The sequence below is a fragment of the Colletotrichum tamarilloi genome, assembly GCF_030869305.1.
Source record: "Colletotrichum tamarilloi strain Tom-12 chromosome Unknown Scaffold_24.1, whole genome shotgun sequence".
NCBI classification, from domain to species: domain Eukaryota; kingdom Fungi; phylum Ascomycota; class Sordariomycetes; order Glomerellales; family Glomerellaceae; genus Colletotrichum; species Colletotrichum tamarilloi.
Window position 1 is genome coordinate 389,209 of NW_026849407.1, and position 18,019 is coordinate 407,227.

General features: G+C 54.6%; 8 protein-coding genes across 8 annotated transcripts; 6 read left to right on the top strand and 2 right to left on the bottom strand.

Annotated features, from left to right (window-relative positions):
- Window positions 1-230: 230 nt before the first annotated feature.
- Window positions 231-494, top strand: CTAM01_07680 (uncharacterized protein; the record flags this gene model as incomplete). The annotated part of the gene is made up of 1 exon (XM_060523702.1): window positions 231-494. A coding segment is annotated over one exon (264 nt), but the record flags the coding sequence as incomplete, so codon positions are not given.
- An 898-nt stretch (window positions 495-1,392) lies between these two features.
- Window positions 1,393-3,748, top strand: CTAM01_07681 (fungal specific transcription factor domain-containing protein; the record flags this gene model as incomplete). Its single annotated transcript, XM_060523703.1, has 3 exons — window positions 1,393-1,441; window positions 1,490-1,613; window positions 1,666-3,748. 3 exons carry the CDS (start codon window positions 1,393-1,395, stop codon window positions 3,746-3,748), a joined length of 2,256 nt encoding a protein of 751 aa, XP_060381757.1.
- Window positions 3,749-7,135: 3,387 nt separating this feature from the next.
- On the top strand, window positions 7,136-8,559 carry CTAM01_07682 (E3 ubiquitin-protein ligase CCNB1IP1; the record flags this gene model as incomplete). Its single annotated transcript, XM_060523704.1, has 6 exons — window positions 7,136-7,212; window positions 7,270-7,509; window positions 7,563-7,684; window positions 7,746-8,123; window positions 8,178-8,201; window positions 8,504-8,559. The coding sequence occupies 6 exons, from the start codon at window positions 7,136-7,138 to the stop codon at window positions 8,557-8,559; spliced, it is 897 nt and encodes a 298-aa protein (XP_060381758.1).
- Window positions 8,560-8,920: 361 nt separating this feature from the next.
- On the top strand, window positions 8,921-9,361 carry CTAM01_07683 (uncharacterized protein; the record flags this gene model as incomplete). The annotated part of the gene is made up of 1 exon (XM_060523705.1): window positions 8,921-9,361. The coding sequence occupies one exon, from the start codon at window positions 8,921-8,923 to the stop codon at window positions 9,359-9,361; it is 441 nt and encodes a 146-aa protein (XP_060381759.1).
- Window positions 9,362-12,375: 3,014 nt separating this feature from the next.
- On the top strand, window positions 12,376-14,346 carry CTAM01_07684 (GDA1/CD39 family protein; the record flags this gene model as incomplete). Its single annotated transcript, XM_060523706.1, has 1 exon — window positions 12,376-14,346. One exon carries the CDS (start codon window positions 12,376-12,378, stop codon window positions 14,344-14,346), a length of 1,971 nt encoding a protein of 656 aa, XP_060381760.1.
- A 493-nt stretch (window positions 14,347-14,839) lies between these two features.
- CTAM01_07685 (uncharacterized protein) lies at window positions 14,840-15,454 on the bottom strand (the record flags this gene model as incomplete). The annotated part of the gene is made up of 1 exon (XM_060523707.1): window positions 14,840-15,454. One exon carries the CDS (start codon window positions 15,452-15,454, stop codon window positions 14,840-14,842), a length of 615 nt encoding a protein of 204 aa, XP_060381761.1.
- A 613-nt stretch (window positions 15,455-16,067) lies between these two features.
- CTAM01_07686 (NUDIX domain-containing protein) lies at window positions 16,068-17,230 on the top strand (the record flags this gene model as incomplete). Its single annotated transcript, XM_060523708.1, has 2 exons — window positions 16,068-16,192; window positions 16,273-17,230. 2 exons carry the CDS (start codon window positions 16,068-16,070, stop codon window positions 17,228-17,230), a joined length of 1,083 nt encoding a protein of 360 aa, XP_060381762.1.
- Window positions 17,231-17,450: 220 nt separating this feature from the next.
- Window positions 17,451-17,964, bottom strand: CTAM01_07687 (RNA polymerase Rpb8; the record flags this gene model as incomplete). Its single annotated transcript, XM_060523709.1, has 2 exons — window positions 17,451-17,556; window positions 17,618-17,964. The coding sequence occupies 2 exons, from the start codon at window positions 17,962-17,964 to the stop codon at window positions 17,451-17,453; spliced, it is 453 nt and encodes a 150-aa protein (XP_060381763.1).
- Between the last annotated feature and the right edge of the window lie 55 nt (window positions 17,965-18,019).

An 18,019-nucleotide genomic window follows, 5' to 3' on the forward strand; every position in this document is an offset into this window, starting at 1 on the left:
CTGACTTGCTGTATCTAGCAAACCTGCATTCTCCCACCCATCCCATCTTTCACCAGCCACAGTGACACAAACCTGTTATCCCTCCTCATCCTCATCCTTCTCCACACTCTCCAGATTTTCTGCCCCAATCACAGATCGCCTTGATATCCAAAGGGGGTGTGTCTTTCGCTTCATCCTCCGCTTCTTCCTGCTTTGCCTACCAATGACTTCTACTGCTATAAACCAACGATATAGCACTCTACCTACCAACAGTGATCTGCGCTGCTTTTACGCCTCTCCCACCATCTGAACTCTCTGTACCACGGTGCCTGTGTGCCTGTGTCGGCCGCTCGGTAGTGGCCTTGGCCACGATCCTCAAGCCCCTGGAGTCCAAGACACCGCCACGAGGCTTCCCATCATGCCGTCCCACTCGAATCTCTGTGAGGCCAGGTCCACCACTCAGCGTTGCGCTTCACTCAGACCAGCGAGTTGTCGTACCTCATCTTTTGGTCTGATGATATAGTGTCTGGCGTGCCTAGGTATCGTTCCCGTCCCTCCGGAATTTGGCCCTGTTACGGTCCCGTTCACTCTCATGATCCGTCCACGCCCCTCCTCCAGGGATTCTGGGACAAGAAACCCCGGTCAGCGTTCCTGGCACTAGGTGCGAGTCTACGGCTCCATGCTGAACCTCGCAGGTTTGACTTTGACCACCTCTTCGGCTCGTCGCCTCCAAGGCTCCAACACGCCCATGTTTGTACACTCAATCCACTTCTCTCGGTTCCCCTCGTCCTAGCTCATTCTGCCCTCTGCCTCTTTCTCTCACTCTCTCTCACTCTCACTCAAGAAATAGCCCACCAGCCGCCTCTTTCACACACCATGAACATATGCAATCGACATTCTACAGATGTCACCTCGCTATGGACCAGAGACACTTTGAATCTGGATCAAGCCCCCCTCCATTGTGAGCCCCCCAGTCACTTTCTTGGCCGTCTAGCCTGGTTTGGTTCCGGCCGGCCAACCCTAAGCTCAATTGCCTGTCTATCTTGCTTCACGTAGCCGACACGGCATTGAGGTTCCATCGCCTCTTTTCCCTCTCATTCAGTGCACCTCGAGACCCATGCTGCTTTTCCCCACACCCAGTGTTGCCGCGCCGGGTCCCTCGAATGGTTGCCGTGCTCGGGAGGGTACTTCATTTTGACTCTACTCAACAACTCTCTCTTCCAGTTTGTATATAATGTCTGCGTCTGCGCCAACCTTGTTGACGAACTGATCTGTGCGTCTGGATTTCCCGCAAAGACAAAGATAGATCTTTTGATCATCTCAACGCCTCTTGACAGAATTACCCGAGGCTCTTGCGAACTATCTCAGCTTCTCATCGGCCAGAGCAACTCCATCTTCTCGGCAACCGCGAACATGGCTCCGTCCATCTCAGTACCCGCTCAGGGTGGAATGTTTCACACCTGTGAGTCTCTTTGAGCCGTGATTGTCTTCTCCAACTCACACCATCCAGTCCAGGGCGTGACGCCACGGAAGCAGACGTCAGAGTCGCAGGAAGGCGGCAAATCGACGAGCTCGTCAGGCTCGAAGAGAATCACTACCCCACATGCTTGTGCCGAGTGCAAGAGACGAAAGATGTACGTTCCGCTCGGCCTCTCTTGACCCGATATCATCTGACCTCTTTGACAGCCGCTGTGATGGCCAACAGCCATGCGGCCAATGTCTCTCAAGCCGGGCTCCCAAGCGCTGCTTTTATGACAAGCACAGGCAGCGCGTCATTCCGTCTCGCAAGACGCTCGAGGCACTCTCACAGTCTCTCGAAGAATGCCGCTCTGTGCTCAAGCGTCTCTTCCCCCATCAAGACGTACAATCGTTACTCCCATTATCTCGCCACGACCTCCTTGGTCTCCTTGAACACCCGGTCCTGGATACGCCAACCGCGCTACCCTCACCGCCTCTCAACACCCCCCCCCTCTCACAAGAACTAGACTCCCCGGTTTGCTCCGGCTCCGAGCGGGGCTTCTCGAGCCTCGAGCTCATGCCTGGCCGGGACACCGAGTGGGACGAAGAACGCCGCGTACGCGATCCTATCCCCATTGAGGCCGACGATGTGAACGCCCTCTCGCTGTCCGTGGACCGTCAATCGTCATATCTCGGCGCCTCTTCAATCAAAGCAGCGCTCATGTGTCTCATGAAGGTTCAGCCGGCACTTCGCAACGCGCTCACCACGCCGCTCCAGAGCGCCGAAGTCACACACAGCTTCCCATCTATGCGACAGAGAAGCGCCGTGCCCAAGGATACCCAGCGCATCCCGTGGTCATGGAAGGGCCAGACGCTCATTGATGCTTACTTCAAACGCATTCATGTCTTCGTTCCCATGCTGGACGAGGCCGCTTTCCGAGCCGATTATCTGGAAGGCCAGCGCTTTGATGCCCCCTGGCTAGCATTGCTGAACATGGTCTTTGCTATGGGCAGCATTGTCGCTATGAAGTCGGACGATTACAACCACATCAACTACTATAATAGGGCCATGGAGCATCTGCCCATGGATGCCTTTGGCAGCAGCCATATCGAAATGGTGCAAGCCCTCGCGCTGATCGGAGGCTACTATCTGCACTACATCAACAGACCCAACATGGCCAACGCTGTCCTTGGCGCCGCCATTAGAATGGCAAGCGCTCTCGGCCTTCACAGAGAGAGCCTGGCGCAAGGGTCCAGCGACATTGCCGCCGCCGAGACCAGACGCCGTACGTGGTGGAGTCTCTTCTGCCTCGATACATGGGCAACAACAACAATGGGACGACCCTCGTTCGGCCGATGGGGCCCTGCCATTAACATCCGGCCGCCAGAATTTGGAATCAGCCAGGGCCGGGACTCTGCGCAGCACGCCGGCATCTTGCCCCTCATCGAGAACATCAAGTTCTGCAAGATTGCCACGCAGATCCAGGACCTGTTGGCCATTTCGCCCCTCCTCCGCGCAGAAGACCGCTGCAACCTCGACGGGCAGCTGGTCAACTGGTACAGCAGCCTACCGTGGCTCCTGAGAACGACGGACCCCTGCGCGGAGCCGTTGTACATTGCCCGATGCATCATGAAGTGGCGATATCAGAACCTGCGGATGCTCCTCCACCGACCCGTTCTGCTGAGTCTGGCTAGCAACGGCTCGCTGTCTCACGTGGCCGAGCAGGACGTCACGGCCATTGAGACGTGCCGCGAGCTCGCGAAGCAGACCATTGAGGATATTGCCCGGGAATGGACTCGCAACCAAATGTCTGGATGGAACGCTGTGTGGTTCCTCTACCAAGCGGCCATGATCCCACTGGTCAGCACGTTCTGGGAATGGAATAGCCCGCGTGTGGGCGACTGGCACCAGCAGATCGAGACGATCCTCGACCTGCTGGAGGCTATGGAGGACTGGTCATTGGCGGCGAAGCGTAGCCGAGAGGTCGTGTGGCGAATGTACGAAGCCTCTCGACAGCCGTCGATGCGGTCAGAAAGCCCTCTGCAAGGGTTGGCGGGCGAGCAAGGGATGCTGATGGCGGAGGCGGAGCTGCACATGTCACCCATCGGCCTGGAGCCGGAAGGGATGGGCATGATGGGCATGCTCGATCAGCATGGACTATGGGATATGGACGGCATGTATTGGGGCCAGGGTCCTGACCAGGCCGTCGACTTTTCCCCGTACAACGTGAGCGAGCATATGATGCATATGGACTACGGTATGATGGGCAGCCAGGTAGCCGGCATGGAGGGCGGCTTCTTCGTCCACTGATGTGTCACATTGGGGATTTTGCTCTGGCTTTGTTTCTCTGGTACATACTTGGATCCTGATGCTGGGATTGGGACACTTGGCGGAGGGCGTTATAGGCCGAAGCCAGAGATGCTGTACATAAGCTCGCATGCCCAAAAAGGTGAGCCAAATAGTGCTCGGAGTTTCTTGGAACGTACGCCAGTCACATTGACGGGGCCAAAAAGAGGAAAAGGGGGAGGGTGGCGGGCGCGCCTGAAAGCATGGAAAACGGGACATGATGGCAGCGAAGATTACTGGAAACGCCCCGAAACGACGATGACGATTTTACGTATGACCTGCAATCAAACGAGACCCCATGAAGAAAACAAACTGTGACAAGAGACAGCCTGGAGCTCACTTTAACCCCGGGCTCACTCGCCGGCCCGCCGTTGGCAACAATGACATCGACCACGTGTGTTTTTGCCATGCGAGGAGCTACTCTGGAGTGCCGGCAAGGCAAGACTGGGCCTCGTCGACCGGTCCTACGATCCTAATGAGCCCCCGCGTGGCCGCATAACTTTACGTCCTGCTGCGGCCATGGCAGGCACATGGCTGTAAAGAGGCCTTGGATGCGAGTGATGTGCAGAGTCCTACGTACCGCGAAGTCATGGAGCATTATTCAACTTTCCCATCCTTGAGAAGCGGGAGGTTGTTCCATAACAAGATGTGCTCCAGAGCATCAGCGAATTATAAGTCTGCTGACGAATAGCAGGAGCTTCACCTACCCCTGAACAACACGTAGCGCAAGTGTACCTTACCTCGGGTTGCACAACTATGACAGGGCACAAAGGAGGGGACTTTTTGTTACTCATTTCAAGCATAACGTCGCGATCGGGAGAGCGGGCGATCATGCCATGGCGTCGGCCGGGACGAGGCTGGCTGGGAGGTGAGTGGTTGGAACGGAGCAGGATGGTTCGTCAAAGGTTCGCCGATGGTGGCCATTTCTCTTAGCGTCATGCTCCCCATTCCTCAAAGAGAAGCTGAGGGTTCATGCAGAGGTTAGAGCTGGAGAGGTTGAGGTTGAGTGAGGTTTCCATGATCCGAGGTAAGGTGAACCAAGCTAGGATGAACGCGCAGATATCCGAGAGGACCCGAGTTGCGATTGGGCGGGTAAATGGGATGGTGGAGGTGTCAAGGATGGCCTCTCTGGGATGTCGGCCCGCAGAGAGCAGAGTTGCCCCTGTTCTGTACTCCCCCTCATAGACGCCACGCACCCCACACATCCAGAATCATCCCATGATCCTTGTTCCAGTCCTGGTTCTTCTGTCTTCTCTGTAGTCCCTGTTTTCCCCTACCCTCTGGCGCCTCATATGCCTCGCTCTTCCTTTTATTTCTCATTGTACCTTGCCTGCTACGCCACATAACGATTCTACGGTGATTTGACAATGTAGGCGATCGGCAGAGACCCTTGTCGCCGTGGTGTTCTTCGTCTGTCCGGGGAAAATAAGATAGTGTTGAATATTTAACGAGATGCCACGCTACTGGAGCCTTTCCAGCGCGAAGAGCCTTATAGTGCGCGACGAGCATGCCTCTATCCTTGTTTTGAGGACCAGCTTTGTCTCACCGTTGGGCAAGAGCAGAGACATGAAAACGCGTATCTGTACGATGAGCGAATCATAAGTCTTGTTTGCTAGAGAATGCCAGGAACAATTCACTAGGAAGAGGACCGTTAAGCTCAATGATGCTCGTATACCGCTGCCAGGCCCTTTCTGGCTCAAATGAGTCTCATCAGAGGTTGACGTACTTGACAAGGGGCTTCTGCAGGAGTGTGGCGTCGAGAGAGACGCCCGACGCCCGTCATAACAGATGCCGAACCCAGTCATTCTGTACTCCACGGCAATTCAATAAGATATATCTTGAGGTTGTACACAATGAAACCTGACATTACACTCTGTGTCTAGTTGCCGCGACTCTCGCTTCTGTGACGTTTGTGTGCCTTCAATTGAAGACTATACCACAGTACACAAGGGTTGCGGTGTTACATTGTAGGCCAGGATGTAGCCTTCTTCTAGATTCTAGACTCCCAGTGACTAGTGTTCTTTGCCAATTGAGCCGAGAGACTTAATGCTAGGGCGCCAGGACACGATGTGACTCCGGCCGTCCCACCACGAATAAGGCTTTGCTCATCTCTTGACACCGGGCCTAAGTCCCCGATGGCACCGGCGTGCCAATAGCCTCGGTCGACGGGATGCGACGAGGCATACGAGTCATGCTTCCAGCGGGCGGTGCGACCACCGGGTCATGCTCTGCTCAGAATTAGCGGAAAACACCGAGGCTCAATATTGTCCCTTCGGACTCCTCGAAGTCTTGGTGAAACTCATTGGGAACCACTGAGCTACCGGTAATTAGACGAAGTAGAAAGCGAAGCAGAATTCTGGTGACACTGCTTCATGCATGTCTCATCGTCGACACGGCCACAGCGGCGAAAAGTGCCGGCCCCGCTGATTCGGTTAACTGTGGGTCACCCAAACCCGGCCGATAGACCGAGACGAAACGAACCGCACTGCGGGGATTGGGGGCCGTTGGGATGCGCCCCACTCCGGTGCAGTCGGGCTGGGTCTCCCACCGGCTCCGGCAGCCGACTTTCTAGATGCTTTCCTCAGCTTCGAAAACAGACGATCGGCCTCCTATTCGCAACATTATTCGTTGAGAAACAAGACAAAGGCGGCAGTGTTTCCATCACTTCAAGGGCAAGCCCGTCAGTATCGTAAAGTGAGTTCAAGCGATGTTGATAGGCCAGGCATCTCATTTCAATAGTATGTGACCCATCCCTCTTCTCTCGCGGAAGAGTCACGGCCATATCGTAGGCGGGTATCTACTAGCATTTACTCGAGGAACGACGAGGCAGGAGCATCTTCATAAGTCCATGGTGTAAGTACTAGGTACGTGCCTGCACCAAATGAAGGTGGGTAATTGTGGTAGGTCCTCGCCACCTTCCTTACCTTAAGGTACCTTACCTATCGTGAGGGCGGACCTCACTTATCAGTTTGCGCACGCGGAGAAATATCGGCCAGCGCACTGCCCTACGAGTAGGTCAAATGAGGAAAGTACCCCAGGAAGGCTAAGTCCAACATCAATGAAATTCTTTACCCACAACAATGGCATCCGTTCTTCTCTCGAACGCTCTTGAACTACCGATACCTTTCACCTCTGGGAAGTTATTTTGAGAAAGATCCGAGATAGAATCGAACCTAGTCCTCTGGACAGGCACTCGCACTTTGCGAGCGAATCACGAAAATCCATACTCTGTCTTCGAAACAACTACTCGATACATCGCGGCGGTGAAGAGCCAGACCAGCATCGAGGTTCCCCAAACGTAGCAAATCCTACAGCCTCCCCTTAATCCAACGGCCAGCATCAGCGTTGGCCATGGAACATACTCTTAAATGCAACGTTCTCAAGTGTCGGAAAGAGCTCAGTGACCAGGCCTTGGTCACCACGTGCAGGTGAGTAAGATATCCTTGAGCAAATCAAGCAGCCGCTAGCTAACTGAACCTGTGCAGCCACATCTTTTGTGTAGACTGCTCTAAGCGTCATGGCTTGACGGGCCAAGCTCAGGTTCGCCGCAAGTCGTGCCCGGCTTGTGAATGCCAGCTCAACAATCCAGACGACGCTGTGGTGACCAACTTGAACCTGACCGAAGACTACAAAACCAGCGTTCTCAGCGGGCTGAGCCCCAACATCATCATGGAATGTGCAGGAAGGGCTCTGAGCTTTTGGGCCTACCAGACAACCCAAGAAGTGTGAGCTGGTCCCTGTCCCAATTCCTTCGGCATTGGTCACTTACCTAGCATAGTATATACCAGCGCTATCTCGAAAAGACGCTGACGGAGAAGCTGAAAACCCTAAACACCAAATTCGAAAAGACGGTGGGTGATGCGAATGCCGACATTTCGAGTCTCCAGGAAAAGATGCGAGGTACGAAACAACAGCGTGGCCGTCTTTTGAGGTCACAGACAAGTTTGCTAATTTCCAGTAGCTCTCTCAGTTGACTACGACGACATGCGACGGAAACACGAAGAACTTGCGCGTTCCTACCAAGACAAGTGCCGCAAGCTCACACAAGTTCAGGAACTCTACGACAAGGTCAAGCGGAAAGCCGAGTTGGGACAGATGGAGGCTGCCGCCTCGGATGCAGTTGACTCCAACCTTCAATACGACTTACAATTACCGGCTTTTGAGTTTCCTGAACCCGCAGCGAGGCAAAACATCTACGAATCGCAGTCGCAGTCTGCGTACAACAATGCACATTCCTACGTCGGGCCGGAAAGGGGACATCGAAGACCTCTTGCTGGCGGAGGAGGTTCCGGGCCGCTTCGCGACGACAGAGCTTGGTCAAAACCAGGACCTGCGCAAGGTAAGCCGGATATTATTAACATGCGACGAAACTGCACGCTGACAAAATGCGAAGGCGGCATCATGAGCACCCCACGAGGTACACCCCGAGGACATGGCAGTGGCAGCCATGAAAGGTTCGGGCTATCGATTGCGTCCGGGCTGGGAACGGGAACGGGAACACCAATGCCTCGCGGTCCCTCGGGGAGCCTCCCACTTGCAAGACACCCGCCCATATCGCGTGGGCGAGGTCTTGGAGTTGGCCTCTCTTCCGGTATCCGGACTGGTCATACCAGTCACAGTAGTCATGGCTCTACGGGACGCGACGAAACGGAGCCATATTTTTATCGTATTTCTTCCATCCTTCGCCTCTGAAACATCGCGACTAACGACTTGGGACAGCAGTCAAACGTCCAGGCCTTGCTCCCGCAGCATTTGGTCATTTGGCGGACCCGTGACATGGGCCATGATTGTTCTCTTCGAGAACAGATGCCTTTGTTGTCTAGACACGTGTTTGGAGGGAACAATAGATGGAGAAGTTGCAAAAGGAATATGGACGATAGACGACCCACATATTTGTTTTCAACATGAAGGCTCTTGTTCAAGAGTTTGAAACGAGGTCGAGACCTTGTTCGAGGATGGGCCACGAGTTGTAGCCGAAGTAGCAGGAGCCTTTGGGTACGGAGATGTGACTTATATCAGGGGCGATGACGGTAGGCGTTTGACAGTCCTTTGGTAATTGATATACGCATATCAGTCTTGTCTTTAGTCGATTTGAGTTGCTGAGCCTGCCAGCGAGAACTCGGTACACTGTCAGTCATGCCACGATTCGGCCGACCAAGGTCCATCAAGAGATACAGCTCAACGTCGTCGTTGTCGCGTGTGGGCGAAGAGCGTTACATCGAAACTGGCCAAGAGAGTCCCAAGACTATGCCGAAGAAACGGAAGAAACTGCAAAAGTTCAACAGACCTCGCGCCAAGAGCGGCAACAACGGCGATATGTTAGGCGGCAGATGGCTACAAGCAGCAGCGCAACGATCGGTGCAGTGGTGGCGACAGTGCAGAGGTAGGAGACACAGCCTGGAAGCACGAAGACAGCAGAAACCTCGACTACTAGTTTCGTCACCGATGCATGTCGACAGCAGTCAGACGGCCTTGGTTTATAGCGCATTGCCTGTTCTCCCGGAGCTGGGATCCGGGCCACCGCATAGGCGCAAGCTGGGATTGCAATGGGAGGCGTTGGGGAGTCATCCCATCTAGAGGACAGGTGAAAGCCAGGACGAGCGTTGACAGTGGGGTGAGGGGTCGGCGACGGATGATGCGCGGCGGGAGGGCGGATGCCATTCGCTGCAGCCCCGGACGATGGTGTATGACGTTGGTGCTCAACATCGGCGCTCGGTGGTTTCAGATATCAAAGCGGGCGGGAACAAGACACAAATCCAAGGAGAGTTGGTGATGCTGGTAGAGCAGACGGGATGTTGAGACGAAAGAAGGCTATAGATGGGAAGTTAAGCACAGCGTGATATCATTGGGGGCGGGGGTGGGTCGACGAGCTGCCCCTTGCAAGCAGAAGTGATATTGACTTGGACTTGGAGAGCTTCATTCGACTCAAGTATTGTAGTGTACAATATGTTGAGTGTGATACGGAGCCATGTTGTTCCGGGGGACACTCGAGAGCCTATAAATCAATCCCTTTGATAGTCACGAGGAATAAGAAAGAAAGCGAATAGCAAAAGGAAGAAAGTCTCGATTTGATACATGCGTGGCGGTTTGAAGACAAGTTGCCATACATGTACGATGGACCCCGCAACCATGTGGTTGATTAGATTGTGCACCAATTTCAAGATGGGAAAAGAAAGAGCAGAGAAGGGAATAAGAAATTATCTCGGGCCAAGGTTGCGATAGCAGACGGGGCAATCCTCGTCGTAACCGTGGGCCGGTTAGTTTATTAGTTGCGTGATGGCCTGCATGCATCCCTTGGCACTGTCTTCAAGCACTGTGCCCTGCATCTGCACAACTCCGCTCACTCATAGGACGGCAGTCAATAAGGTCGTGAGACTCGTGGTTTGGGGGGGGGGGGGGGATATATCTCTTGCACCTGGTGGACATGTGATGAGGTAAGCATAAAGTTCGGAACCGTGGGAACGACGGTTGCAGAAGGAGCTTCCCAAATTCCGTGCCTACCGGTAGCCTGCCATGCCTGCCTCAAGGTGCGACGAAGTGCAAGTAAGGTACATCGTACGTGGCGAGCACAGTGTGCTCCGTAGTCGCGCCGTGGCATTCCCGCCTGGCCAATCTGACACGCCAAGTCAGGGGTCCAACCAAGTTCTGCAGTCCGACAGCAGGGGTACCTGCTAGTGAACTCACTAGCCCAGTGAGCAATCCGAAGAATTCTCACGGTGCACGGGCCAGAGGGAGGCGACGATGGCGAGTAAGGGACCACGGCACGCCCGACCGGCGACACTTGCACTGCAATGGACGCTGCAGCGTGCACAATGGCGCGCTGCGCTGGATTAGTGCTTGCTACTGGTGTGGTCCCCCAATTCTTCCGAGGCTTCTTTTCCTTCCATTAGTTGATGCACGCGCCGGCACGGTCCTTGAGTCGAGGGAGAAGGAAGTGAGGGATAAAGTCGATGGCCCGCGGGTTGATGGTCCCTATACCTATCTGCAATGCTGCATAACAGCTCTGGGCGATGATCAAGGGAGGACACACAAGATAAGGTACCTTGGCAGTTGGCACCGTGATTTCAGCGCAAGTATCCGTACATCGAGATGCAGAAACCCCCGAGAGCATTTCCGTCCAACCTTCCATTGGGTGCTGTCACGGCAGGTACAGTGTAGCCCTGGGCGACAGTACCTAAAGTATCCGGCAGTCGAGGGGAAAAGGCACGTTCCCCCGAGGGCACCAATCATGACCAACAATCAGACGGTTACGCACTCCCTCGTTTGAAGTCAAGACCGGCGCAGACACGCAGCCAGACGGTTTGCCATCTTTCAACTCCCGTCACCTCACCTTTAGGACTAGTGTTGAAAAGGGTAGCCAGCCACTATTCTGTAGTCTCAGTCTGTATGCTGCCTGCAGGCACTGAGGCACCTTGGGTGCTTGGCTAATCCTCCAAGGTAGGTAAGGTACTTAAGCAAGTGCCCGACACAGTGCCGAGACTTGCTCTAGCCTCCAGCTTCCATTGGCTATCCATGTTTTTCTCGCTGATAAGACATGAGATAACAGAAACCACCTACCTTTACAGTGTGCGTTGATGCGTAATCTCTGGCTGAATGCAACCCTGTCCCGTCATTCTGCCACCCTGTCACCTCAGTAATCCCATTCCCAGAGGGACCAACTTATACCAAGGCGTGCCAGCCCAGGCCCCAACACGAGCCACACCCCCTGTCTCCGTCTCCCGTCGTCGTCTCCGTTTGCCTACTGCGTATGTCTGTTCACCCACTCACCTACCGCGAGTGCGTCTGCGTCTCCATCAGCTCCCTCCACTCCAGAGTCCCACCCCCGAGTCCTAGAACCACGTCTCCAGACTTCTTTTCTCTCCCCGTCCCTTCCATTTGCCTTGGCCGTTTATTCCCCTGACGCCGGTAATCAATCGAGCAATCAATTGCCAACCTTCGTTCTCCAATCTCTCCTGTCCAATCTCCAGGATGACCGACGCTCGCTTGAATCAATCTTAAACGACAAAACTCTCTTGAAATCAGTTTTCTGCCGCTGCGCCCTGCCTTTACGACTACCCAATTGTTTTTCAACTAACCCATTCCGTTGCCAACACCTATCGTCCTCTACGCGAACTCTGCCCACCTCGCCGCGAAACACGACGATCCTCGATTGCGACTGGTCTTGTGTAGGCGTTTTCGAAATTCCTCGACCTTGACCACCAAGGGAGCAAATCTCGAAAGAGCAAACAACCGACTCGAATCGATCAAACGAACGAGTCTCAAGGCGCCGTACCACCACGCTTACTCGACCTCGATAACGACTCCTCTGTCATCAGCCGGGTTCCCTTCGCCCATGCTATAATCCCGCCTCGCCTTCTGCCTTCTGCAACCTACCCACGCCAAACCTGCCGCAAATAACCCGCAGCTTGACTGCGCCAGCTGCTCCTCATGGGGAAAAAATGTACGCTCATAGAAGACATCGCGTTTGACATTATACTGTGCAACCAGCTGACTCAAGTGTTCACTGAATAGGGCGATATGGAATCATCTTTGATGCTGGTTCCTCAGGCACACGCTTGTACGTTTACAAATGGAAGGATCACGCCAAAGCCATGAAGCATGCCACTGTGGAAGAGCTTCATAGTCTGCCCAAGATCAAGCTGCAGACGAGCGAAAAGATTCGTCCTGGCGTGTCCTCCTTTGCCGAGAAGCCAGAAGAGATCGGCCACGGACACCTGGAATCCCTCATCAACTTGGCCCTAAAGGAGGTTCCCGACAAGAAGGTTGCCGACACGCCCGTCTACCTCATGGCTACGGCCGGCATGCGTCTCCTTCCCGACCACCAACAAAAGGCTCTCCTCAGCAACATGTGCTCCTACCTACAACAAAACACGCGATTCTCGCTACCCGACTGCAATACCAACATCCAGGTAATCTCTGGGGAGACTGAGGGTCTGTACGGCTGGCTCGCTACAAACTATCTGCTTGGCGGTTTCGACCACCCCGACAAGCACACGCACGGTAAAGGCCACCACACATACGGCTTTCTGGACATGGGAGGTGCCTCGGCGCAGATTGCGTTCGCGCCAAACAGCACAGAAGCTGAGAGGCATGCCGACGATCTAAAGCTTGTTCGCTTGCGCACCCTGGACGGCAGCACCATTGAGCACAGGGTCTTCACCGCCACCTGGCTTGGCTACGGCGCGAACCAGGCCCGCGAGCGTTATATCGACAAGCTCAAAGAACAGTACGGCAAGCCCAATGACCTCGAACTACCGGATCCGTGCCTCCCTGCGGGCTTGCGAACAGACGTCAAAGGCGACCCTGTCGAGGCTGAGTCTGTGGGCAAGGAACTCTCCCTACTCGGCACCGGTCGATTCGACGAATGCCTGCGCCAAACCGAGCCTCTCCTTGGAAAAGACACTCCGTGTACAGATGAGCCTTGCCTCCTCAACGGCCAGCACGTACCAAACATCGATTTCGACGTGAATCACTTTGTCGGTGTCTCGGAGTTTTGGCACACGACCCACGGAGTATTTGGAAAGGGTCACAAGACGGCATACGACTTGGCAACATACCAGAAGAACGTGGTGGACTTTTGCACACAGAATTGGGTGGATATCGAATCCAAGATTGATGCGCGAAAGAAGTCTTCTGCCCAGAAAGCAAAGAATGCCCAGGAAGCCTGCTTCAAGGCGTCCTGGCTCATCAATGTCCTTTACGAAGGAATCGGCATCCCGCGACCTGGACTCGAACATACGCCGCAACCCGGTCTCAACGTCACGAAGGGTACCCTGGAGGAAGCCAAGGAAAAAGGGTTCGTCGATCCCTTCCAGCCAGTCAACGAAATCGATGGCGTCGAAGTCAGCTGGACCCTGGGTAAGATGGTGCTGTATGCCGCCGGTCAAGTTCCCCCCTCAGGAAGTGCCCAGCCGGTTGGCTTTGGAAGCAATGTTGCCGGCGCGACCGACTTTGAGCCCGCGGGATCCAAGTTTTCCCCTATAACGATCGGAGATAACGACGACGACGACGATTGGGATGCTGATGAGCTCCTGGACAAGGCGAAGACGAAATCTGGATCTGGTCTTCTGGCTTTCATCCTGGTTCTGGTTGTCTTAGCCTTTTTCCTGCGCAAGCGAGACCGCCGAGCACGATGGTTCGGCAAGGTTGCGTCTGCCGTTCGTGGAACGAGACGTCCGGGCAGTCCTCGCAAGTTCGGGCGGGGCTTTTCATTCACCAACAAGCTTTTCGGACGGTCATCGGCAACCTACGAACGAGTTCTTGAAGAGGGCGATGCCGATCAGTTCGAGCTAGGCTCCGTCGACTCTGATGAGAACGAGCACTCTGACAGCAGCGAGGGCTCCAGAGCAGGTCATTCTTCCGGCCTTGCCACCCCGAAACTCAAAATTGAGCGATTCGACGACGCTCGACCAACCTTTTCGATGGACCGCGGTGGTTTGGCAGTGAGAACGGAGAGCAGGGAGAGGCTGGTACCAAGTCTGGTGAATGCGGGACGTCGCAGTCGCGCTGGTAGCCCGACACGACTGAAGAGTCCGCTTATGAAGCCCTTGGATGAGGATTAAGTAACAGAGATGCCTGCTATACGCAGTGTAAGATTATGCATGCCTGCTAGCGACTGGATGGGGATATCACCTGGGTGTTTTTTTAATTCTTCTTGTTCATTCTTCTGGAGACGGCGTTTATCAGGCATGATGGATTGGCCCAGCATCAAGGCCCCTCTGGGCTTTTCGGAATGGAGGCAGTTAACGGCGTTTCATCACACGGGAAGTGTCACCGGGCCGCTTTAGACGAGAGATTGTTTTTTCTTTTGGGAGGCATTGCATGGCATTGAGCTGTCGCAGATTTGTTTGTTCCTCTTCTGCGTTGGGTGTTGTACAACGCCGAATCGCCAGTCCTTTCCAGCCCAATTTTTCAAACAGATGACAATGAAGACTAGACCGCGTTTGTCTACGTGTCTTGAACATGAATTCAATGAAATCATCTATTCGGGTATCAGATTAAAAGTGCTATGTACTAGGTAAAGAGGAACATGTGAGCAAATGGCGGTGGGCATCCTTAGTCTTGCGGTCTTTCGAGGAAGCTCGGATCGGACCTCACGCGACTTTCAAACTTTTTCCACCACTCTTCAAATGCCTTAAGCGGGACGACCTCGACACCTCCCGGCCCGGCCGTGCCGCTGAAGCTCGCGAGGAAGTTGAAGGCGTTTTTGATTATGTTCTGCGCCAGAAGCTGCGTGGACGGCTGGGAGGAAGCGTTGGAGGAGGAGGAGGCCTTGTTGGCGGAGATCTCTTGGATGCGGGAGAAGACGGACTCGGCGGGCTCGACCGAGACGCCAATCATGACGCTGGGGTCACCGCCGTTGTTGGCATTGCTGCCGGCGTTGAGTTTAAAGGTTGCGCTTTCTTTGCCGCTGCCGATGCCGCCGAGGAACTTGAAGTTTGGCGTCTGGCCCGTTGCGGTGGCGGCGGCGACGTCGGCGGCCGTGGCAAAGTAGATTGCGGCTGCGGTGTCGGGGGGCAGGACGATGCCTGGGAGGAGCATGACTGTGATGTGGGAGAAGGGTCTGGCAGCGGAGATGGAATAGAGGAAGGAGGTTTCCGAGGGCGCCGATGTTGGGTCCGTCAGCAGGGGCTGGCCGGCCGGGACGATGCCGAAGAGTGGGCCGGACATGGCGGTGGACGCAATAATGACTTGGATGATGTGGAAGGCCGTTTGATAGCGTCCCGTGAACGACTCGGAAAATCTGGTTGAAGAGGGTGAGAAATCGCTTTGAAGCTTTGAAGCAAGTAGCTTAGCTTGTTGGCTGTATATCAAAGAGATGATTACCAGCGTACTTATACAAAAACGGGAGCTTCTCGGAGGGAGACGAAGTTCTAGGCTTCAGTGCTTGAGGACTTTGCGAGAGAATGAGGTTGGCGATGAGGTGAGCAGCACCGGGTCAAGTACAATTATTGTCGAACTCCAAGGTGGGGGGAGGGGCAGCTGCATTAGGTCGTGGAGGAAGCCTCGAGACGATGGAAGAAGCCTCGATGACACTAGCCAATCATATGCTTGTATCGGATCCGCTACCCGGTTGACGGATATACCCTTACTCTGTCTGTACTTGCCGTTGCGAAGTCCGACTCGAGGGGTCCAAGATTTTGATGCCGGTTCTTATTGCTGGACACACGTCACTTCCGGCATCGGGGTCAGACTTATATGCATCTCGACGTCGTTTCGAGATCCGGCTGCACCTTATTCTAGACCACGCCTTCCTCGCATCTTTCAGAGCACACAACAACACATGCTACGATCGTCATTGAACCCCGGCCGGATTTTCACCCAGTTGCTTCTCAAGACGACCAAGAGAACATACTCTGACAAGATGAAGACCTTCACCAACATTGATCTCATCGACCAGGTCGACTCGTGAGAAACACTGGCACTGAGCATATTGTACCCCGAGGCCGAGCCCCCGCAGCTGACCCAGGATGCAGATATCCGTACAGGCAGCCCCAAGTCAACACCCCCAATGCTGAGACGTTTGGCTCAGTGTACACTCTCATTTTCAAAGACGAGCAGGGCGATGTACCTCTCGGATACGTCCTGCCAAGGGTGGTCGACGAGCTGCTCAAGGTACCCGAAAGCATCAAAGGGGAAGTCCAAGTCGACTCGGAGAAGCGCACTCTCAGAGCCTTCCAAGGGCCGACGTTAGAAAGCCGCAGCAAGCTGGCGGCGGACCTCTCTGAGTACTGGAGAGCCAACGACACCTTCCCCATCCTCCGGGGTTGGCGCGACGAGCTGTGGCCCGTGTACGGCCGCAATGGCGAACTCCTTTTCGACATTGAGAGGGCCGCCTCAGGATTGTTCGGTGTCATGCGATACGGCGTTCACTTGACGGCCTTTGTGCGTGACCCGTCAGCGAGCCACGGTATCAAGATCTGGGTTCCGCGTCGCTCTCCGACCAAGTCAACCTTCCCCGGCATGCTGGACAATACCGTTGCCGGCGGACTTATGACGGGGGAAGACCCTTTTGAGTGTGTCATCCGTGAGGCAGACGAGGAAGCCAGCCTGCCGGAAGAGATTGTTCGCCATCAGACCAAGTTTATTGGCGGCGTCACGTACATTTACATCACCGAGGCAGAGGCGGGCGAGGAAGGGCTGATTTATCCCGAGGTTCAATGGATTTATGATCTCGAACTACCCGCAGACGTTGTGCCGCAGCCAAAGGACGGCGAAGTCGCCGAGTTCAGCCTGTGCACGGTCGAGCAGGTCCGCGAAGGACTCGCACAAGGCGTATGGAAGCCAAATTGCGCGCTGGTGGCTCTCGACTTTTTTATCCGCCGGGGTATCTTGACTAAAGAGAACGAGCCCGAGTACGATCAGATTGCGCAAAGAATCCATCGACGAATGCCGTTTCCTGGGCCGCATAACCAGGACCCGTCTCTAGGGGCTATGGATGCTTGAGCCAGGACTAAAGTTCCGAGATCCGGGGAATATCACGAACAACCTGGCTTGCTCTTTCAAATATTTTTCCTGACGCCTTTAACTCCGGTGCCCATGCTCTTGCTGTATAGGGCCATACAACTTCTGTACAGCCTTTTGTAGTACCTCACTTTTATGCGCGCCAGAATAGAGAGAGTAAGCGTTGGAAATCCCATTACGAAAAGTTCCAGTATCTTTTCAATCATTTCTTAATAAGCAGGTAGACGTAGTCGACTCTCAGCGGGGTCAGCTTCTTGTAGGGGCCTTCGAGGGACATCAACAGGCCTCCGAATGAGACGTAGGCCTTGCTATAATTGCAGCACGGTCAGCTTCTGCGCGGCGCACTCGATTCAATGCGGGAACACGAACATAGTTTGACCATCGTCGGCGTCCTCGAATTTGTAGATCTTGCCGTAGCAGACGTAATCGAACATATCAGCCAATGACGGCTCACGGTCCTGGGTGCCCTTGGTCACGTCCCGCCATCCCTTCTCGTCGTCCTTGCTGCCATCGTGGGCCAGAGAAGTCGCCAGAACCACGTGCAGGCTGTCGGAAACGGAGGCAGAGAATAGCTCAATGTTGATGTCAAGGGTCATGAGCGTCTGGTTGTCGGTCGAGGTGGCCGAGATACGGGCGACTCTGTCGTACTTGGACTGGTCGTAGTTGGTGACCGTGAAGGACTCCTCGAAGAGGGTAACATCGCCGCTGCCAGACATAATTGCTGTATAATTTGGTGTGCTTCTCCGAGGTGAATGGTACGAGTAATTCGCG